The sequence below is a fragment of the Lepus europaeus genome, chromosome 21 (genome assembly GCF_033115175.1).
Source record: "Lepus europaeus isolate LE1 chromosome 21, mLepTim1.pri, whole genome shotgun sequence".
In the NCBI taxonomy this organism is placed as follows: domain Eukaryota; kingdom Metazoa; phylum Chordata; class Mammalia; order Lagomorpha; family Leporidae; genus Lepus; species Lepus europaeus.
This window is the reverse complement of record NC_084847.1, coordinates 52,877,257-52,900,030: the sequence shown is the minus strand read 5'-3', so window position 1 is coordinate 52,900,030 and position 22,774 is coordinate 52,877,257. Positions and strand designations below refer to the sequence as shown.

The 22,774-nt window shown below is 60.9% G+C and overlaps 1 protein-coding gene across 1 annotated transcript in view; it reads left to right on the top strand.

Moving 5' to 3' along the window:
• COL26A1 (collagen type XXVI alpha 1 chain) overlaps positions 1–22,774 on the top strand; it is a 92,068-nt gene that overhangs the window by 30,739 nt on the left and 38,555 nt on the right. Inside the window, exon 3 of the mRNA XM_062180425.1 lies at positions 12,685–12,782. Within this exon, the coding sequence (XP_062036409.1) occupies positions 12,685–12,782 (98 nt within the window). The remainder of the gene's footprint in view (positions 1–12,684; positions 12,783–22,774) is intronic.

The following is a 22,774-nucleotide window of genomic DNA, read 5'->3' as shown; positions in this document are numbered from 1 at the left end:
GAGAGAGAGAGTGAACTCCCCCATCCACTGGTTCATTCCCCGAATGCCACGGCAGCCAGGGCTGGGCTGAGGTTGAAGCTGGGAGCTGGGACCTCAGTTCAGATCTCGCACGTGGGTGTCCAGGACTCAACGACTTGAGCCGTCATCACTGGCTCCCAGGGTCAGGGGCCAGAGGCGGGCATCAAATCCAGTGGTGTGCTGGCATCCTAACCCCGAGGCCAAGTGCTCATTGCACACATGACATTAACTGTAAGGCTTTGCTATGTTTTTTTTTTAAAAGATTTATTTATTTGAAAGGCAGAGAGAGAGAGAGAGAGGGAGAGAGAGGCAGACTGAGAGATCTTCAATGCACAGGTTCAATCCCCACGTGGACACAACAGCCAGGGCTGGGCTGGGCTGAAGCCAGGAACCCGGAACTCCATCTGGGTCTCCTACGTGGATGGCAGGGGCCTAGGTACTTGGGGCATCTTCCACTGCTTTCCCAGGTGCATTAGCAGGGAGCTGGATCAGAAGTGGAGCAGCCGGGACTTGAACCGGTACTCACAGGCTTAACCCGCTGCACCACAACGCCAGACCTTAAGCTGTTAAATTCATGGGTAGTGAGCCACCTGCCATCCCATCGCTGAGGGTGGTCATCGGCATCTCCTCTCCCGTTTTCTTTGTCAGTCCGGCGAGATGCTTGTCACTTCACGGATCCCGTGAGACCAGCTCGGGGTGTTCAGGGCCTGGCCGTGGACCACCGGTCTCGTCGCCCAATGTCTTTGCTCTCATTTACGTTTCTGTCTCCACCCTGGGTGCTCTCAGTTTCTCTGCTTCCCGCTGTTGTCTCCGGTGTCTTCCCCTCTCCTGCTGTCATGTTTCTCTCTCTCTAAGCTTCCTAGCAGGCTCTGAGAAGGACCACTGGCCGCGGTGATCACGGATGGCCGCAGGCAGGGCCTGGGCTGATGGTGGCTCACAGTGGGTGACAGCTGGGGAAGTGAGAGAAGTGGGGGTCCCGGGAGAGTCTGACCACTCGGTGGTGGGGATAGCCCTCGATTTCTGGTATGAGCAGCCCGCCGAGGGGAGGTCAGGCCTGAGTGGGGGAAGCGGACAACTCTGCTTGGCCAAGGGACACTTGAGACGCCTGCGGGCCACCACGAGGACAGTGCTTCCTAACAAGGTGCAGGGAGAGGGTGTGGAGTACCAGGGTAGGGCCAGCCTGAATTCCATGGTGGTAACAGGTGCATTATGCTATTACCTCAGAGAATGGAGGCAGATTGAACGACGGCGCGCTGTCCGCTATAGCAGGACACCCGGTGGCGGGGTGATGAGACGTGAGGGTGTGCACGCGGTAAAATTCAGGATGTGGTGCAACCCAGGAGCACTCAGCGTGCAGATGGTATCTAAAGTCATGAGACGCGGGGCCAGCGCTGTGTCATAGCCGGTAAAGCCGCCGCCTGCCGTGCCAGCATCCCATATGGGTGCCGGTTCGAGTCCCTGGTGCTCCACTTCCCATCCAGCTCTCTGCTAATGGCCTGCGAAAAGCAGTGGAAGATGGCCCAAGTACCTGGGCCCCTGCCACCCACAGGGGAGACCCGGGTGGAATTCCTGGCACTTGCCATGGGCCTGGCTAAGACCTGGGTTGCAGCCATTTGAGGAGTGAACCAGTCTAGGAAAGATTTCTCTCTCTGTCTCTCAAATAATAAAAAAATCAACCTTTTAAAAGGAAAGATTTACCATGAATACGCAGGCAAGATGTGCCCTTGAGTGGCTTCCCAAAGCAGCGCCGTCACAGGTGTTCGCAGGTGTTCGCAGGTGAGGCTGCGCACCCACGCAGGGCCCTGAAGTCACTGCGGGGGCAGGGTGTGGTCTGCCGCATGCGCAGGTGTAGGCGTGCCTGGGCCGCCGGGTTCCACTCCCGCCAGAGGCTTCAGGTCACCTCAGCAGCACAGGTGAGGCCACGGGGGAGCCGCGGGGACCCTGGTGGCCGGGGACTGGAGGCCGCGAAGTCCACGGAGCTACCGCGCGGGTTGTGGGCCTTGCTACGTGGGGGTTGTCGGGGGCCTGGGCCAGCGCAGATCTGGGGAGGTGGGGCAGGCATGGGAGGGGGAGGTTAGGAAGGTAAGGACCGGGACTGACAGCGAGACGCGGGGGTTGGGAGGCAGGGGGCGTCTCGTTCGTGTTTAAAGGTGGGCGATGCTGGGGGTGACCATGGCTGGTGAGGGCCGGCCAAGGGCAGAGGTCCATATGGGGACAAACCACAGGAGCACCCGTGTGACGCTGGGACCCTCGGACCTCACCCTTTAACCCACTCAGGAGCACCTGGGAGGCAGGAGCTGCACGTCCGGGGTTCGTTCTCCCCAGGGAGGGTCTGGCGCGGGCAGGTGCTCCAGTGTCCCTTTTCGGAACACGTCCATCTCCTTGTGAGAGGAAGAGGATCCGGTGACATTCCCACTCTGAGCTGTTTTATTACACTGGTGTTTTCTCATGTCTGCAGTGGGGTGAGGGTGGCGCCCCAAAACTAATGGCCACTGACCACTGTGCGCCCCGGAGGCCGTGCTGGGGACACATCCGTCAGCAGCATGGGGTGGACAGGAAGAGCTCAGGTCCCTGCCCGGCCTGGCCTGGGTGCGCTGGGGGTGGTGGCCCTGTCTCAGGGGGCTCAAGCCACCTGTGTTCACCTGTTGGGTGCGTTCGGCATGGACTGGGCAGCTGAGGGCTCTCCTCCCAGAGTTGGGTATGTCTTGGGGGACAGCGGGCGGCAGGAGTGAATCCAAGACCCACAGCCTTGGGGGGACACGGTGGGGGCGGGGTTTTCCGTGGGGAACAAGGGAAGGCGGTGCCGACAGGGACCCGTGAGCCCCGCCCTGCTGTCCTGCTGCAGCTCCACGGGGAGAGGGCTGGATCCCCCGGGGGGACTTCCTCGTAAGGCAGAGCAAGCCGTGGGTCCCTCGTCTGTTCCTCAGTTTCCCTTTCTGCAGAAGGGGAGTGGCGCTGCCCTGCCTGGCTCTGGGCTGGGGCACGTGCTGGCCTGCGTGTGCCTTGTTCCTCGCCGTGGGGGTGTCAGGCGCCTGCCGGATTGCCAAGGCCTGACCCAGGGCTACGGGGGTTAAGTTTCCTTCCCTGGCTTCGGCTTCCCCTACCCCCGGCTGGCTCCCTGGGCCCTGAGAGTTCTTTGATGGCACGAGAGCCAACCTTTTCCAGATGTGGGGTTTGCCGGAACTCTCCGGGGTTTCATCGGCCTCCCCGCTTCCCCCCTGCCAGACGGCTGGGCCTCCCCCCTCTGGCTGGGTTGCCTGCTTCTTGGGGACGGAGGCCCGCGAGGCTAGAACGAATCCTGGATTTGGGTTCTTTCTTAGAGCTCGGCCTGTCTTCCCTGCCCCTCCTCCTCCTGTTTGGGGGGAGCTCACGGAGGCTGCGTCCCCCCCGTACCCCCCTCCGGCAGCAGCGGGGGCTTGTCTGGGCCACGTCCACTGTCTCACAGCCGCCCCTGCGCTGGGCTGGCGTGGGAGGGGAGGCCTGGGAGGAAGGGGCTGCCCGCCGGGCCTGCGGACCCATGCATCTGTGCTTAGCAATGACCGGCGTGGGTGCTGGGGAGGCCAGAGGCCAGGGACCCCCCGCCTGCTGCCTCAGAGCTGCGGGGCGGGGGGAGGCGGCCGTGTCCCCTCCCTCCCGGCCCCACTGCTATTAATCAAGAGATTCCGGATCTCCTGCCTCCCTCCCCCAACCCCCCACTCCCGCTTCCTGTTAAGTCTCCGGCCTGTCTCGCTCGCCTCCTGGTCTGTTCCTCCCCACGGGGTCCCTGCTGAGGAAGTGGGGGCCGGGGCAGGAGTGAGGCCCGTGAGGTTCAAGTGCCCAGCAAGGGAGGGGGTGCCCGGCTCCCGCAGACGCTGCCCCTGGGCTGCCAGAGGCGTCCTGCATGCGTGCGGGGGGGGGGGGGTGCCCGCCCCCACTGAGCCCTGAGATGTTTTGGGCAGCTGCTCTCTGGAGGGTCTCGCCAGGCCTCTGTGGCCCCTTGGAGGATCCGGGGCGGGCGCAGCCGCAGAGGGCAAGGCCCTGCTGTGGGCAGTGTCAAGCAGTTAAGGACACAGGTGCCCGTGCCATGTGGTGGTCTCTGCACTTTGTAGCCCGGACTCTTAACCCCGGACTCCTCCTGGGCCTCAGTTTTGCCCTCTGTGAAGTGGAACCGTTCACCTCTGCTCATTTTCTCAGCCAGCAGCCCCTGAACCCACTTCCTTTCTCCCCTTCCCCCTGGCCTCCTTCCGGCTGGAAGGCCCCCTGCTCCACAGCCCTGGGTGGCCGAGAGGGGTGGTCCCTCCCCCAGGGCCGGGTACACAAGGCTGGCTTTTGAATCCCGGGAAAAACCACATCAGATCTGTTTATTTTTTTAATTCTGCAGAAGAAGAGGGAAACGGAGCCCTGCTGATTTTAACATATGAAATACAGGAAGCCACTAGCACTCCTGTACCTTAACAGGCACCTACTGCAGGCTCAGAAAGCCAGCTCCGGACAGTCCAGCGGCCACAGGCCGGGTCCGGCCGCCTTGCCTCCGTTCTAGAATGTTCTCAGCCTGGATCTTGAGAGCTGCCCCCTGGGTCCATCAAAGCAGTGTGCTCCCCAAGTGCACCGAATACAACCAGAACAACCGCCCCGGCTCTCCAGGCATCGGCTGCCTTTTATTACCTCCCTGGCTCCACAGCTCCCCCTGGTGTCCCCCATGCACAAACCTCTCGGTGGAAATGGCCTTGCCCTGCTGTGCCCGGAGCCGTCAGTTTCCCTGCACTGAGCTGCCGTAGCCCCAGGCTGGGGCTGTGTCCGGGCCCCGGTGCTCATGGACACATTTTAGTTCACATCACCCATTCATAGAACACACATCCCTGCTGCGTTTGAGCCAGGCTTGTGCTCGCTAGAAGAGGCAGACGCTGGGTAAATGGTTGCATGGGTGGAACCATTGGAAAACAAGCCCACGTTCTTTGAGAGAGTGAACCGAAGGGGCCCACGGGGCTGCCGGTTGGAAGCACGGAAGGTGGGCTAGTCAGGGAGGGCTTCTCAGAGGAGGCAGCACTTGCACCAAGCTCTGGGGGCTGTGTGTGTCCCAGCCAGAGGGAAGATTGGATGCAGAGCCCCCCCTCCCCCTTAGGCTGGTGGAGCTCTGAGTTGGGGGGTGGGGCGTCAGGCAGGGAGGTAGCCCGGGGATCTGGGATTTGTCCTAAGATTAGAGAGGAGATAGGAAGGGTTCCAGGGGGCAAATTCCTGTCTTAAAAACACCCCTGCGGGGGTGGGGGATCCCGGGAAGCCTCATCTGAGCACTGGGACTCATCCAGGGTTGGTGGGCCGCAGCCCGTGGAAACAGGCGGGAAGGGAGGGTGGGGCAGAGGCCCTGCTCCTCTGTGACACGGAGACAGCAGCGCCTGTGGGACAGGTAGGACCTGGTACAGGCGGGAGTGGGCTGAGCTTGCGGGTAGGCGGTGGGCACAGTTCCCTTAACTTCCCCTTCCTGTTCTGAGCTGGTTTTGCCCTCTGCAAAATGGGCACAGGGAGCCCTCGGGGTGAGCCAGTGAGGGGCTCCCCTTCCGTCCAGTCCCAGTGTCATGGCCTTGGGTGCGGACAGCAGGCCCCACGAGAACCACAAGATGGACCGTGCAGCTGCATGGCTCGGTGTGGAGCCTGGTAAAGCCCCGGCCTGGGCCCCAGGAGGACACAGGTCCGGCAGGAGGCGGGTGTCTGTGGAAGTCGGCCAGGGCAGGGGAGGCGTCTCCCCCTTGGGGCCAGTTCAGGCCCCAGAGGTCCGTCTTGTTAGTGTCTCCGATACCTGGGAGCCACTGTAGTCCTGGCAGCAGAGAGAGGGCAGTGTGGTCCAGCCCAGGACTTCCTCCTGGGCCCTCGCTGTTACTGCCAGGGAGAGAGGCCGTCACCGGCATGAGCCGGGTGGGGTGACCCCCAGGGCCAAGCACTGGCTCTTTGGGGCATCTCCTTGAGGATGGGTCTCTTCCTGGCCTCCGTGTCTGGGGGCGGGTGCTGGGGAGTGTTGCTGGCTGTCTGGGTGTGGAGGTGGTCCCAGGGGGGCTGCCCTGATTGGAGAGGAATTGCTTCCCCTGGGGGAGGGGCAGGAGCGGGTGGGAGAGTCTGGAAGCAGCAGTGGCCAGTACAGGTGCCTCCTTATCTCCCACGTCCCTGCCCCTGCTGCCGGCTGCTTCAGGTCAGCATGGGCAGGAACCCGTGGCTGGGGTTGTGCCTTGACAGCAGCTGTGGACTGCACTTTCCAAGTGACACCCCGCTTTGTGGTTGTCCTCACTGATGACAGAAGCGAACGTGTGTTAGCGTTTGGGTCTTCAAGCGCTCGTATCAATCTATGCTAGTCAGCCTGAGCTGTTACAGCAAAACACCATAGGCTGGGCAGCTTAAACCACAGGTCTGTCCCCTCCCCCTACCCTTCCCCTCCCTCATCCCTCCCCCTCCCAAATGGGAGACCTGGATGGATTCTTGGATCCAAGAGTCAGCCTGGACCAGCCCCAGCCGTTGTAGCCATCTGTGGAATGAACCAGTGGATGGAAGATTCTCTCTCTCTCTCTCCCCCTCTCCCTCTCCCTCTCCCTTTCCCTCTCCCTCTCTTCCTCTCTCTGTAACCCTGCCTTTCAAATACATAAATAAATCTTAAAAATTCCAATTAAATCCTTTTATGAAGACAGATGTAAAAATTCAGGACAAAACACGAGGATCCAGAGAGGGAGAGATACAAGGATAATGCGTTTATGATCCGGTGGGGTTTTTCCCAGGAACGCTAAGTTGGCTTCGTATGTGGAAGTCGGTTAATGTGGCTCATCCCAGAAAAGAATAGAGAAACCACGTGATGATCTTAGTCGATGCACAAAGATCGTTGGAGGAGACTCCGCATCTCCTCGTGATAAAACACAGGACAGAGGCTTCTCAGCGAGCTGGCGTGGAAGGGGAATTCCTGGGTCGAATAGTGACAGAGCCCACTGCCCACACCTCCCATGATGGGTGGAGCTTTGTTCCCTGCGCTGGGGAGTGAGAAAGGGAAGTGTGTGGTCCCTGTGCTCAGCGTTGGGACAGCACAGGGCCGAGGAGTGAGAGGCGTGCCCATCAAAGCGAAGGGTGCAGCTGTTTTACTTGTAGATGACGGGGGACTGGCGACACAGCCCTCGGCGGCCGGTGGAGTGAGCGGGCTTAGAACACGGGCAGGAACGAGGTCCGTGGACGAAACCAAAACAGAGATGGAGCCGGAGGTTCTGGCTACACACAAGGGGAGAAGGAGATGTAAAAACCCTCCTGTGTGAGCCAGACAAAAAAATACGGAGCGCTGTTAGGGGTGTAATACAGGAGTCCCTCCCAGATCCACGGGTCGAAGCCCCCACGCCCCAGCGAGGAAGTCTGGGACAAGTAGTTACGGTTCAGCCAGATCGGAGGCTGGGAGCTGGACTAACTGAATCCACGCCTCCCAGGAGGTGCCCCGCGGGAGGGTCCTCTCCCAGGGAGCCCGCGAGCCAGGAACCGTGCGGGACTGCAAGCAAGCCACCCAGGCTGTGGCATTTTTATGGCAGCCCTGAGACGACCAACACAGATGCCCAGGAGTGCGCCGGGTGGGAGGCGTCCACTGACGAGAAAGGCGGAGAAGGCCTGGGTGAATGAGAAAGGCACGGGCGACGCCCGTGCGTGGGAAGGCTGCATACTGGGCCGTCCCTTCTCCCCCCGCCCCCCCCACCTCTGGATTTGGTGGGGCATAAAAAACGGCTCGAGGGTGCTAGGTTTTATTTTAAAAATTTACTTATTTATTTGAAAGGCAGAATTACAGACACACACACACAGAGGGAGAGAGGGAGGGGAGAGAGAGGTGTCTTCCATTTGCTGGTTCACTCTCCAAATGGCCAGGCCAAAGCCAGGAGCCAGGAGCTTCTTCCGGGTCTCTCAGGTGGGTGCAGGGGCCCAAGGACTTGGGCCATTTTCCACTGCTTTCCCAGGTGCATTAGCAGGGAGCTGGATTGGAAGTGGAGCAGCCGGGACTCGAACCAGCGCTGATGTGGGATGCTGATGTTGCAGCCACAGGCTTAACCCCTGCGCCACAGTGCCGGCCCCGGCAGTTAGGCCTTCAACAAGACACTAGAGTAGTTCAGTATGGAAAAGGAAGTCTTCGATACATGGCTCTGAGGCAGCTGGGAGTCCAGGTGGAAGATGGCCCCTGTCCCATAGTATAAGAGTTTTTTAAATGATAAGTTAGACTTCATTAGAGTTAAAAACGGCCTATCATAAATACAAGGGTAGTTCAAGAAGTCCATGGACAAGGGACTCACAACTTCATCGTGGTGCAAAAAATTTTGAGACTCATGCCTAGTCTTTTCATCACACACATTTTCCACGAACTTGTTGAAGTCCTCATACACCTTTAAGAACATAAAAAGATGGGCCAGCGCTGTGGCATGGCAGGTTACACCACCACCTGCAGTGCCGACATCCCAAAGGGTTGCCAGTTTGAATCTTGGCTGCTCCACTTCCCATCCAGCTCCCTGCTAATGCACCTGGGAAAGCAGTGGAAGATGGCTCAAGTGCTTGGGCCACTGCACCCATGTGAGAGACCCAGAAGAAGCTCCTGGCTCCTGGCTTTGGTCTGGCCCAGCCCCTGCCATTATGCTATTTGGGGAGTGAGCCAGCAGATGGAAGACCTCTCTTTCTATCTCTCCCGCTCTCTCTCTGACTGCCTTTCCATTAAAAAAAAATATATATTGAAAAAGACAAGTCGCAGGTCTCACAGGTGGCTCTTTGTTTTTATTTGAGAGGCAGAGAGAGAGATTGGAGATCCCATCCAGTGGTCCGCTCTCCAAATGCCCGGCTGGAAGTGCAGCCAGGAGCTCAACCCAGGCTCCCACAGTCACCTGAGGGCCCTGCTCAGCAGGAAGCCTCAGTCTGGGGGGGCGGAGCTGGACGCTGAAGCAGGTGCGTCCGTGAGGGATGCTGGCGTCTAAGCGCATGTCAGCTTAGACCAATATATCTTCTTTTTAACAATCTTCATCTACATATCCACATAGGTGCCTGCGTATATGTGAGTACCCAGAATATATGATTAAACAGATACAAAGTCACCCAGTCAGAAGGGGGAAGACAGAAAACCTAGTTCAGAAATGGGCCCAAGGTTTGTACGGGCAATTCATACAACAGATATCCAATCGACAGGCGTGAAAAGGGACTCGACGTTAGTCCACAGAATTGTAGGTTGCAGCCAGGGGCTACCTACACCCAGGAATGGCTGAGTTGAAAGAGACTGACAGCATCGGGCCAGCATCATGGCTCACTAGGCTAATCCCCCGCCTGTGACGCCGGCACCCTGGGTTCTAGTCCTGGTCAGGGCACTGGATTCTGTCCCAGTTGCTCCTCTTCCAGGCCAGCTCTCTGCTGTGGCCCGGAAGTGCAGTGGAGGATGGCCCAGGTCCTTGGGCCCTGCACCCGCATGGGAGACCAGGAGGAAGCACCTGGCTCCTGGCTTCGGATTGGTGCAGCACACCGGCCATAGTGGCCATTTGGGAGGTGAACCAATGGAAGGAAAACCTTTCTCTCTGTCTCTCCCTCTCACTAACTCTGCCTGTCAATAAATAAATAAGTAAATAAAAAAGCGACTGACAGCGTCAAACGTTGACGAGGACATGGGGCAGCCAGATCTCCTGCAGGCTAGCCAGGATGCTGCTCTTCCAGGGGGCGCTAGACTTTTTGGGGGAGCATCTGCTAAAGGTACACATGTATACAGGCACCTCAGAAAGTCTGTGGACAATGGAATTATAAGTTAATTTATACTGATTTTTTTTAAATCCAGGCATATGAACAAAATGTTCACAGGGAATAAAACTATGCCTGGACTTCAAATGTCTTTGCACCAAAACACAGTGGTCTTTTAATTCCACTTTCCCCACCGCCGTTTGGAAGCACGCTCCGTGTCTGTCCTGTGCCCCATCAAGCCCGTTGCTAGGCAGGTGGCCTGGAGGAGTTAAAACACCGTCTGTCCACCCACGGCTTGTCCAGGAATGCCTGCAGCATTCCTGCCCGTCACAGCTCATAACGGGAAGCGACTCCAGTGTCTGCCAGCAGGTTGGGGTGCACTGGGTGTGTTCCTGGGGTGGAGGACGGCGTAGCAGTCATAGGGAGCAGAATCCCACGACCTTTAATAGCAGGAATGGTCTTGGAGTGCAGGAATCAAAGGAGGCAAAGAACAGGAATTCTAAGTGTCCCTTTATCTGAAACTGTAGTACACGGAGACTCCTCCTTGGTGGGAGAGGTCTGACGCCCAGGTACCTACGGGGCCGGGGGGCGACGCAGAAGGGCTGTGGGGGTTACGGAATGCACACACGACAGGGAGCTTCCTTGCTGTGTGTGAATTACGTTTTCGCAAAGACAGAAGGACCCACTGTTGGGGGTGGATGGCTTCCCTTCCCACCACTCACTGCGGGTGGTCTCATGTTCACGTGTGACAGCAGGAGTGGTGCTGGGGGCAGCCATGCAGCCCTGCAGAGTGGAGTCCACGCATGCCTTGTCCACTGGGTCTCCCACTGACTGCCCAGAACGGGTTCCTGGGACGTGGGTGGGGATGCGTGATGGCCATGCTCTCTGCCCAAGATGTCCAGTCTGGGCAGGGGCAGAGGAGGAGGAGGGGACCTCTGAGTCACGCCTTGGAGGTGCCTCAGGCAGCAGGGCCGGCACGTGCAAAGGCACTGGGGCCAGAAGGACCACGGGCGGCTCTTGCAGGTGGTAGTGGCGGGCGCGGCTGACTCGGGGTTTGGTGTCTGGTCTGTGGCCGCCGTGGGAGGTTTAGAGGGAGGCTATTCACCATACTGGGACTGTGGGTGCCGGGAGTTCTTCCTGGTTGCAGGAAGATGGAACTCCCTGTGGTTCTTGCCCACTGGAGACAGCCTTGGGTGCTCTGGTGAGACCCACGCTGAGCCTTGGGAAGTAGCGCCACCTGCTGGCGAATGCCGGCCAGCCGGTTCCTGGGCAGCCAGCCTTGTGGCCCTCAGAAAGCCGTGAGCATCCCAGGGGGTCGAGCTGTAGCCTCTGGTTCTGGGTCCCAGGGCAGTGCCCTCGTGCAGATGTTGGAGGAAAAGTGTTCCCGCGTGCTGAGCAAACACAAACGGGACCTCCCGGGCTTCGGAGCCAGTTCCGGCCGGGCTGGGACCCAGGGTGGTGGTCTCCATCCTAGGCATGGCTCCTGTGAGGGAATGGACCAGCCTCACCCAGCAGAGTCGTGCATACGAGTGTGTAAGGGTGTGTGTGCAAGGGTTCACGCCCTGAGTGTTGGCATGAATGTGTGCACCGGGTGGGAGTGGGAGTAGGAGGATGCTGTGTGCTCACGGGACCATGTGTGTTCATGTGCACATGCGAATGGCGTGTGTTTGTGTGTGTGTGTTCATAAACGTGAGAGCCAGTGAGCGGTGTTTCTCGTGCACGTGGGATGTTTGTACTGCCTGGACCCGGGCTCATCGGGGCACGTATGTGCCTTGCAGTGGTGGCCAGCATGCTGCTGCTGCTCTGCCGCCCCCTCCCCATGCTCCTGGCTCCCCCTGCGCCCCCGCCGGCACTGGGCTCCCAGCTGCGGCCACCCCTCCCGGCCAGCTCTCGACTCCTGGCTCCTCAGGCCAAGGTTCCCGTCCAGCTGCACACAGTCCCCCCGCCCTCAGGTCTCCGGAGGGAAGCTGGTTTGCTCTAACGTTTGTGAAACCCCAATGAGAATTGTTTTTTAAGAAATCAGGAGCAGGTGTTGTGGTGCAGTGGGTTAAGCCGTGCTCGGGAAGCCTGCATCGTGTCAGAGCACCAGTTCGAGTCCCAGCTGGTCCACTTCTGACCCGGCTCCCTGCTAATGTGTCCCCGAGGAGGCAGCAGGGGATGGCTCAAGGACCTGGGCCCCTGCCACCCATGTGGGAGATGCAGATGGAGCTCCCGGCTCTTGACTTCAGCCTGGCCCAGCCCTGGCTGTTTGGAGCATTTGGGGAGTGAACCAGCAGATGGAAGTGCTGTCTATCTGTCTGGTCTCTCCCAGACAAATCCAGGAGTCTGGGACTCCTTCCAGGTCTCCCACATGGGTGGCAGGGACCCACATACTTGGACCATCCTCCGTTGTATCAGCAGGGAGCTGGATGGGCAGTGGAGCTGCGGGACTCAAGCCAGAGCTGGGGTATGGGGCACAGGCATTGTGATCGGCAACCTAGCCCACTCTGCCATGCCAGCCGGAGCCCTGCGCTTTGCTGGACCCTTCTGCTTCCTGGGAGAGTCTCACGCCCTATCATCATGGACAAGTGGCCTCTCCCGGGGCCAAGGACGCAGTTTTGAGTACACGACCTCTGTAGGGCACAGAGCGGGTGCTGAACGTGGGTCCATTGATGAATCGGTGGGGAGGAGACTGGCGCTGGGGGCCTGGCTGCACATGGCTGGGCGCTGGGCAGGGGCTCCCAGGCTCCCTTGTCCCTACTCCTGCCTGGTCAGAGGCCACGGCTGGAAAATTGTAGCAGGGCCGGCCAGAATAGCCTTTAAATTGCAGGGAACACAGACCTGGTGGCACCTTGCCTGTGGCCATGCAGCCGCTGAGCGCAGAGCCCGGGCTGGCGACCAGGGTGCTGGCTGGGCAGAGCTGCCCGGGCCATCTTTGGAGGGTCGGGGCTGGGGGCGGGCGGCACTGGCACCCTTCTGAGATTGTCCTTGTGTTAGTTACAGGACCCTCATCAGGCCCACGTACAGAGTGTCCTACCGCACGGTGACGGCGCTGGAGTGGAGGTGCTGCCCCGGCTTTACTGGGAGCAACTGTGACGAGGGTAAGTCTGTGCGGGGGCGCGGGGCACCGGCTGGGCGTGGTGCGCTGCGGGGACGTGGGGCACAGGCGGGGCATGAACTGCCGTATCTCTGGGCGCCGTCTGTGTGCGGGCCGGGCGAGGCTGCTGCCTCTTGGGGCAGTTCTGGCTCCCGGGGGCAGGTGTCTTGTCCCCGACGTGCGCTTTGTAGCCTTGGTTCTTGCTGTCTGACCCAGGCCTCTGCCTGGGCTCCCCGTTTGCGGTGTCTGGGGGAAGGGGTTTGGTGTCCAGCCATTTCCTGCACCTGTGGCTCTGGGGCAGGAGGAGGTGGAGCCAACGCACACAAGGGCTCACCTGGAAGACATGGGTGGGGAGGGCCCGAGGGGCGAAAGACAGAGACCTCACGGCCAGGGGCTGTGGTCCTGCCCAGTGGACGGGCTCTTCTGTGGAGGCCTGGGCGTCAGCTTCGTGTTCGTCAGCTTAGACGGCAGCGTCTAGGAAGTCACACTTTCAGCGTCTCTTAGCCGCGAACTTGATGTTTTCTCACGCTTCGAGTGTAGACGGTTCAAAGTCCTCTTTGGGCTGCAAATAATCACTTAACTCAGCCACGCAGTCAGCAGCGCTGGGACGATGCCTTGTGGGCCCGTGGCACCGAGCAGAGCTGAAGCGAGGCCTGGGTGCTGGTGGGGTCCCCCTTTCCCCTGCCCCCCCCCCCCCCCGTCCATCTGTCCCTTCCTGAATTACAAGGTGCCTGAGGGGAAGGAGGAAGGGGAGGGGTGAGGTGAGGCGGAGACCAGTGCTGTCCGTCAGCTCCCGCTGAGTCCTGTCAGCGCCGGGGCAGTGGGCAGAGGCCTGCCGAAGCCAGGAGCTTCTTCCGGATCTCCCACGCAGGTGCAGGGGCCCAAGCACTTGGGCCATCTTCTACTGCTTTCCCAGGCCATAGCAGAGAGCTGGATCAGAAGTGGAGCAGCTGGGACTCGAACCAGCGCCCATGTGGGATGCTGGCACTGCAGGCGGAGGCTTAGCCCACTGTGCCACAGCGCCAGCCCCCAAGTTCATTGATGTTGGCTGAGCCCAGTGCTTGCCAGGAACACTCGGGGCTTCTGGACCAGGGGTGAAGAGTGGCCGGCACCGCCCAAGGCACTCAAAGCCTCAGAGCCTGTGCCAGGCGCTCCTCGGCCACCGTGCGTGGGCCGGGGGGTGGTTGGGGGATGGGATGAGGCCGACCACGGGGTGCAGGGCCCCCTGCCTGCTGTGAGCAGGGGGTCTTGAGTCTGAAGCTGGGAGACTGGCAAGTGAGGGACCACCCCGCGAAGAGCTCACACTCCCCAAATCGGGGCGAAGTCACTGCCAAGCCTGTGACTTCGGGCACCTGACTGAGCCGGCGGTAGCGGGGTGGGGGGTCCTGCATTGGCACAGGCCCCGCTCCATGCTGTCTGCAGTCCCAGAGAGGCGGCTCAGTGAGGGGCTGCTGACTGCTCCTTGTCAAAGGCTGATTTATTGGAAGGGCAGAGTTGGCGCACACAGCTGTTCCATCTGCTGGGTCACTCCCCAGACGGCCTCACCCAGGGCTGAGCCGGACCGAGCCAGGAGCCAGGAGCTGCACCCGGGGCTCCCCGTGTGCAGCAGGGACTCGGGGATTTGGACCGCACGCCTTGGCAGGACGCTGACCTGGTAGCAGGGGCCCGGGGCCTTGGGGTCACTGCTGCCTCCCAGGAAGCTGGGGCCGGGGTGCAGCTGAGACTGGCGCTCGCTCCTCCCACCAGGGCCCTGGTGTCCGAGCGCCACCGGCCGGCCGAGCAGCACCTGAGCCGCCCCCGGGGCTCCTGTAGGAGCTCTGGCTCTGTCCCCCTCGGCCCTCGGGCCCTGGTCCAGCACTCGGCCTCTGCCTCCCCGAGTTAGGGGCACCCCCAGGACACGTGCTCCGGGTGGCAGGTCCCAGGGCGGGCGCGGCTCTGCACCTGTGGGTGCCCGCTCCTTGCACCTGGTCCAGCTCTGTGCACCTGGTCCAGCTCCTGCTGCGGAGGGCGGGGCCGAGGGCAGGAGGTATCTGAGCTCCTTTACGAGCCTTGTGCGACCCCCTCGCTGTCAGTCCTATGACTGCAGTGCGGCTCCTGGCTCATCGCGAACTCACAGCGCACAGGGAGCAAGTTCACCTGAGAGCGGGAACTCTGAATAGTCCAACTCGGCAGAGAGGCGTGGCCGTGCGCAGGGGGGTTGTGCACAGAGGTGGAGTGGGCCGTGTGCAGCGTCAGGTGGGGCCATGCGCAGAGGTGGCGTGGCCGTGGGCAGCCGCCCGCGTTCTCTCTCCTTCTCTGAGTTCCTTCGATGGCTCTCAGCTCCGTGACGTGGGGTTGCAGAGCCCCCGGGGTCCGTCAGCACGGGCGGCTCGCTCCCCGCCCATCGTAAACCTGAGTGTGCTGCGAACCCCGCGAGGAGCGCCCCGTTTTCGCGTCACCTGGTCACCTGCACAGAGTGAAAGGGACACAGCCCTCTGTGTGCTCCCGTCACCTTTTACACAAATTGGTTGACTTATTTGAGAGAATTGCAAGGAGCCAGTTTGGTCTCCTGCCCTCGGTCACGCCCCCAATGGACCTGGAGGCCTGGGCTGGGGCGGGGGCTCCTTCTGTGGCTCCCATGCGGGTGCCGAGGCCTGGACAGCAGGACGGATGGAAGAGGAGCAGCCAGGACCCGAACCAGCGCCCGTGTGGGAGGTGGGCACCGCAGGTGGGGGCTTTACCTGCTGCGCCCCAGCGCCGGCCTGAGAAAGAATGCAAGCCATCGCTTCCCAGGACAAATTCCTGTGCCGGTGCTGGGTCAGAGGATGAGCCCGGTGGCCGGGCGCTGTGGCTAGGGCCAGAGGACGGAGCTCGGATGGCCACCGGGCGCTGTGGGTCAGAGGATGGGGCCTGGCCGGCCGCCGTGGCCGGGGTCAGAGGATGAGCCCGGCGGCCGAGCGCTGTGGCCAGGGTTCACCCTCGGACGCAGGCCTAGTTATAATCTGGGGACTTACAGGACGGTCCAGAAGGTGGGGGCATCGTCCTCTCGTCCCATGTGTGGAGCCGACACTGAGTTAGGGTCTGTGCGGGCTCCGCCGGGCTGTGCACCTGCAGCGTGGCTTTGGCCAAGGCTGATGGGGGGATGGTCCCTGGGGAGAAGGTTCACGCCGGGTCCTCAGGGCCACATCGCTCCACTGTCATTATTATCATTATTAGGCCAGCACGTACCCATCTTATAGATGCAGAAACGGAGGCCCACGGGAAGGAGAGACTTGGCTGAGCCCAGGGCCTCTGAGTATGTGGGAAACCCCACCAGCAGCGGTGGCAGGAGTAGGGACAGAATGGTCAGACCCGGGGCCGGCCCCTCCCTGTGACAGCTCGGGCCACCTCGGCCTGGGTGTTGGGAAGACCCCGTCACAGGGAAAGCCCATGCAGGTGCTAGGTTGAACTCAAGCCGGGGATTCTCCCACCCCCTCCCCCCCTTTCAAATAAGTAAGTCTTTTTTTTTTTTTTTTTGACAGGCAGAGTGGATAGTGAGAGAGAGAGAGAGAGAGAAAGACAGGGAGAAAGGTCTTCCTTTTTGCCGTTGGTTCACCCTCCAATGGCCGCTGCGGCTGGCACATCTCGCTGATCCGAAGCCAGGAGCCAGGTGCTTCTCCTGGTCTCCCATGCAGTGCAGGGCCCAAGGACTTGGGCCATCCTCCACTGCACTCCCGGGCTACAGCAGAGAGCTGGCCTGGAAGAGGGGCAACCGGGATAGAATCCGGCGCCCCAACCGGGACTAGAACCTGGTGTGCCGGTGCCGCAAGGTGGAGGATTAGCCTGTTAAGCCACGGCGCCGGCCAAATAAGTAAGTCTTTTTGAGAAACAGCGTAAGATAGAGAATAAAAGCCCTGATTAATCACCTGGCGCTCGGAGCAGGGGTTCTGTCCTTGGCACTGACCGGTGAGAGCTGGGAGCTGCCCTGGTGGGTTGGTGAGTGAATGGTGTGTGCTAAGACATTGTTCATGCGCAGGACGTGGGAGGGGCAGGCGGTGGTGTCTGTCTGCCCATTTTGCAGGTGAATGACTGAGTCTTCGAGGAACATTGACATCAGTTAAGTGAGGTCTTGTGGCAGCCATTGGAGGAGGGGGTCTGAGTGACGGGGAGGAGGCAGGTGCCCACTCTGGCTGGCCAGGCTGAAGGGCTCCTTTTTTTTTTTTTTTTAATTTTTGACAGGCAGAGTGGACAGTGAGAGAGAGAGAGACAAGTCTTCCTTTTGCCATTGGTTCACCCTCCAATGGCCGACGCGGTAGGCATGCTGCGGCTGGCGCACTGCGCTGATCCGATGGCTGGAGCCAGGTGCTTATCCTGGTCTCCCATGTGGGTGCAGGGCCGAAGCACTTGGGCCATCCTCCACTGCACTCCCTGGCCACAACAGAGAGCTGGCCTGGAAGAGGGGCAACTGGGACAGGATCGGTGCCCCGACTGGGACTAGAACCCGGTGTGCCGGCGCCGCAGGCGGAGGATTAGCCTAGTGAGCCACGGCGCCGGCCTGAAGGGCTCCTTTTGCTGAGCCTGGCCGCGGCTGCTTCTGATCCCTGCCTCTTCCCCAACACCTGTGGCCCAGTCTGGAAGATGATCTGAGGGCCTGTTCCAATGGGCACCTGCTGTGGCTCAGTGGGCGTTGTGGGCTCGTGGGTGAGATGCTTCTACTGGGCCTGGCGCGTGGTCAGCCGTCGGGGCTGGGCTGGGCTGCACTATGAGACACGCGTCTTTGGGCACCCGCCGTTGTGCTTTGTAGACTGTAACTGCTTACAAATGTCACTTGTGTGCTCCGGCCCTGGGCACCAAACGCGTGGGTCAGCTGCCATTCTGTCCACGCATTCCCAGAGCTCTCGTCCCTCCCACGGAAGTTGTGACCTTGGGGAGTCACCCGCCGGAAGTTTCTCCTCTGGAAGTGGGGTCACATCAGTTGCTCCTCTGGGGAGACGGAGCCCCCTCCCCGGGGGGGTGTAAGAACTCCAGTTACTGTGACTTCCGGCCCCGCGGTGCCATGTCTAGAGAGTAGCCTGGCTCGTGGTTACACCACACAAGGGGAGATTGCCGTGCCTTGAACCTGTGCTGGCTGGGGAAGACTTTGGAAGGAGGAGGAGGGGAGGGGCTCATTTCCCTCCCGCTCCCTCTGGGCCGCCCCTGGGGGCACAGGCACCTGGCAGAGTCCTGGAGGCAAAACTCCCCAGCCCAGGGCTGCGTTTTGGGGCTTGGCTGGTGGCTTCTGCTGGGGCAGCAGGGCCAGGGCTGGTTTCCGTGGACCTGGTGGCTGGGCTCTGCTCTGCTGCCCCGGGCCTCCATTTCCATGTCTGCGAAGCGGGTGTGGGAGAGACTTCGGCAGCACAGATGTTTCCGGGTCCTGACCCCCTCAGAGCTGCCGTGGGGATCAGTGGACCACCTGTGAAGCGGGAGGCCAGCCGCCCTGGGTGAGAAATGGCCTCCGGGGACTCGGTGGTGGGAGTGCACTGGGGGCGGGAGTGCCATCCTGTGGACACCCAGGCCTCTTCTTTCTTTCTTTCTTTCCTTCCTTCCTTCCTTCTTTCTTTCTTTCTTTCTTTTTTTTGACAGGCAGAGTGGATAGTGAGAGAGAGACAGAGAGAAAGGTCTTCCTTTTTGCCGTTGGTTCACCCTCCAATGGCCGCCGCGGCCGGTGCATCATGCCGATCCGAAGCCAGGAGCCAGGTGCTTCTCCTGGTCTCCCATGCGGGTGCAGGGCCCAAGCACTTGGGCCATCCTCCACTGCCTTCCCGGGCCATAGCAGAGAGCTGGCCTGGAAGAAGGGCAACCGGGATAGAATCCGGCACCCCGACCGGGACTAGAACCCGGTGTGCCGGCGCCGGAAGGTGGAGGATTAGCCTGTTAAGCCACGGCGCCGGCCGCCTCTTCTTTCTAAGGGGCCAGTAGCTATGCCGGTGGCAGCTTGCGGCTTATCTTTGTGGACGAGGAAGTGACACAGCTGCAGGTCCCAGCGCCAGCTCTCCGGTTGTCTGACGGCACTCGGTGTCCACAATTTGATTCCCATGGGTTCAGGCCTCCGTCCCGCAGGGCCACACGTGGGCTGCCCGGGATACCCGCCCGTCTGCCGGCTGTCTCAGTGTATTGGTCACCTGGGAAGAATGCTTTATCTGGCTGGGAAGTCCCAGGATGTGGCAGGGAGTGTGGCACGGGGGCAGCAGGGGGCGCCCCCTGCTGAGATGGAGCTGCCAGCTGGGATCTCACGCCCCCTTCTTTTTTTAATTTTTAGTTTTTAAAAAGATTTCTTTATGTATTTGGAGGGCAAAGTTATAGAACAGCAGAGAGAGTGCGAGCTTCCATCTGCTGGTTCACTCCCCAAATGGCTACAATGGCCAGACCTGGGCCAATATGAAGCCAGGAGCTTCTTCCAAGTCTCCCATGAGGGTGCAGGGGCCCAAGCACTTGAGCCGTTTTCCACTGCTTTCCCAGGTGCATTAGCAGGGAGCTGGATTGGAAGTGGAGCAGCCGGGACTTGAAACCCTGCCCCTGTGGGCTGCTGGCACTGCAGGTGGTGGCTTTACCCGCTGTGCCACAGCACCGGCCCCTCCCTCTTATGATCAAGCCACTCCCGCTGTCCTGGGGTCCCCACCCTCGCGACCTCAACCCCCCACCCCCTCCAGATACCATCACCCTGTGGAATTTGGAGGTTTGGCTCCCAACACGTGGCTCCGGGGGGCCGTGCTCAGACCACAGCCACAGCTTTCGGAACTTCCACAACTGCGGCCTCAAATCTGACGGTTTGTGGGGACAACTCGGAGGACCCAAGGAGCACGTGGCTCTCCGGCTTTGGTTTGACAGTGAAGGAGCCACTGAGGCACAGCCAAGGGCAAGGGGTGCATGGTCAGCAAGTGGTGGCTTCCACGCCAGCCCTGGGCACCTGGCCTCCCACACGTGACGTGCCTGCACTCGCCCACGCTGGGCTCCAGGAAGCCCTCAGTCCGGGTTTTATGTGCGGCTTCGTCCCAGAGGGCCCAGTGGACCGCGTCGTCGGCCATCCTCCCCTCTCCAGACTAGGGCTGCCAGTTCGCACCCTCTGAACGCGTGGTTGACTCTGGGGGCTGCTAGCCCCTACCCCTGAGTCGTCCAGGCCCCACCCCCACCCCCCAAGCCGTCTGCTGAGCGCGAGTAACCAAAGATGATTCTGCCACTCAGGAAGGTCCAGGGTCCTAGAAGCTCGGTGCTGGGCACCTGGGATGCAGACGCGTGTTCGTGTTTGACGATGGCGCGGGCAGGAGGCCTTTGAGCTGGGACTGGATGCTTTCGGGGGGGGGGGGGGGGTGCTGCAGATGCCCGGCTGGGGCTTTAGGAGTGAGGCAGGGGAGGCCCCTGTGCTGGCAGTGACACCGGTCCCAGCCTCCACCTGCTCCCCAGTCTTGCAGGCGGCTGGTGGATGGCAGAGGAGGGGTGGGAGGCTGCCTTGGGCGTGGGTCTGCGTGGCTGGACCCATTCCGTCGCAGGAAGGGGTGGGGATGGCTGTGTCCCACCACTGGATGCCTGTGTGCCGGGAACATGAACCCTGCCGTCCTCAGGCCGTGGGGACCGTGTGGCGGGGTGGGGTCCCGTGCTGCAGCTGGGGTGAGCACAGCCCGGCCTGCACGCCAGCTGTTGCACCATCGGATCCCAGTGACGACAGCGCCCGCGTGCTCTCCAGGGCCATAAACACCAGGATCGGCTCTCAGAGCCTCATTCCTTCCAGCTGAAGTGTGGCCGGGGGCCCCAGACAGCCCCTTCCTCGGCTCCGCAGAGGGGGTGCGTTTGGCTCTGTGTCCGCGGTTCCCACAAGAATCTCCTAAAGATTCTTTATGGCCAAGCACTGCCTGCGTCTCCCCCCTCTCCCCGCCGCGGCGCTGGAATGTTCCAGAATCCCTGAGCCCCGCTCCGTTTAAGCCGTTATTTATTGCCGGAGCCTCTCGCTCGGCGCTGCTCGTCCCAGCCCGGGGTTCCCCTCTCCCCCTACGTGTGGGTCCTCCCACCTACTCTAGACCTGCCTGAGGGCTGGACGCTGCTCTCTGCTGCTTGTTTGTCTGTAAGGACTGCACCCAGAAGAGGAGCAGGGCCTGGGCTTGGAGCCCCCAGACCCGACCGGCTCCCAGCTATAAAATTTGGGAAAAGCTAGCTGATTTCCCAGAACTCAACTTTCCTCAATGAAGTGGGAGAAAACACCGCTGCCCTGTGTGGCCGGAAGGAGGTCTGGTGCCCAGTGGGGAGTGCCCAGTGCCCGGCGCCCAGCACCTGTGGGCACCCAGGAAGTGTATGTGCTGCCATGGGGCTGATGGAGCTCTGAGCCCGCGGCTGTTTCTGGCACCTTCCCGGCAGCCCTGAGGAGCAGGCGGGCGGCCCCATGTTCCCATCGTACAGGCGAGGAGCACAAGTTCAGGTGGCTCAGTGGTTAGACGTGGCTGCCCATGCTGGGCCCGGAGCAGAAGCTAGGGCCTGCCTTTCTCCTGCACCACACCCGGAGAAGGGGGGCCGAGTGAGTGAGGGATTAAGATGCAGGGTTGCGGCCGGCGCCGCGGCTCACTAGGCTAATCCTCCGCCTGCGGCGCCGGCACACCGGGTTCTAGTCCCGGTCGGGGCGCCAGATTCTATCCCGGTTGCCCCTCTTCCAGGCCAGCTCTCTGCTGTGGCCCAGGAAGGCAGTGGAGGATGGCCCAGGTGCTTGGGCCCAGTACCCGCATGGGAGACCAGGAGGAAGCACCTGGCTCCTGGCTTCAGATCAGCGCAGCGGCCATTTGGGGGGTGAACCAACGGAAGGAAGACCTTTCTCTCTGTCTCTCTCTCACTGTCTAACTCTGCCTGTCAAAAAAAAAAAAAAAAAAAAAAAAGCAGGTTTTCACTGGTGCTGGAACTGGCCCTGGGACTTGGGGCTGTGGTGAGAGAGCCCTGGGCGTGATGCTCTGTTTATTAGTTATTAAAAACGCAGAGCTACAGAGAGCTCCTCTATCCGCTGGTTCACTCTAAATGCCCACAACAGCCAGGGCTGGGCCAGGCCAAAGCCAGAGGCCTGAAACTCCACCCAAGTCTCCCACATGGGTGGGTGGGGGGCCCAAATACTCGAGTCATCACCTGCTGCCGCCTTCCCAGGCGCTTTGCCATGGGGCTGGATTGGAAGCAGAGCAGCGGGGACTCGAACCGACGCTCCTATGGGACGCCAGCGCAGCGCCGAACCCCTGTCCGTTTCTTTAATGATGTTTTCATGCCCTGGGAGATTTCAGAAACGAAGACCCAAGGAAGCAGGGAACTCTGGGTATTCCTAGGGCAGGTTCCGCGAAGAAGTGGGTGGTTAAGAAGTGCAATTGGAAAAGGCAGTCTGACCCAGCGGTAAGAACCTGGGGGTGGGGAGGGGGGGGATGAGGCCCTCTCCTGTCCCCCTCTGAGTGAGTCCCTGTGGGACTAGGGGTTAGGGAGGATTAGGGAGGACTCCCCAGGAGGGCCCCGTTTTAGAGGGACGCTGCAGAATTCTCTCTGGGGGCTGCGTCTCAGTGCGGCATTTGGGGTTGAGTTCCTGAGCTCCATCGATGGGCAGAAGCAGGGGCGGGGTCTCCCGAGGCCTCAGGCGGTGTCGCAGGCTGGAGGCATGTGTGTATGTGTGTGTGTGTGTGTGTGTGGTGTCTGTGCCTGACTGTGGTGGTTTGACACATGTGCATGTGGTAGTGTGCGTGCGTGTATTTCTGCTGTCTGTCTGCTCTGTGGGTGAGGCTGTGGGGCGTGCACAGCTTCTATCAGGAGTGTTAGACTCCACGTTGGTGGGACAAGCAGTGAGTACTCAACACAAACTGCGTGTCAGGTGGTGAGCTCTGATCTGTCCCCGGGCTGGGGACACGTGGTCCCTCCCTCTCTTAGGGCAGCAAGAGTGAGCCCCGTGGTCACCCAGGGGAAAGCCAGCAGCGCTCACAGGGTGCTGTGTTGTCCAGAGGTCGGCTGGACTCCGTGTGTCTGCCTCTGTGCCCACAACAGCTGAGCCGTGGG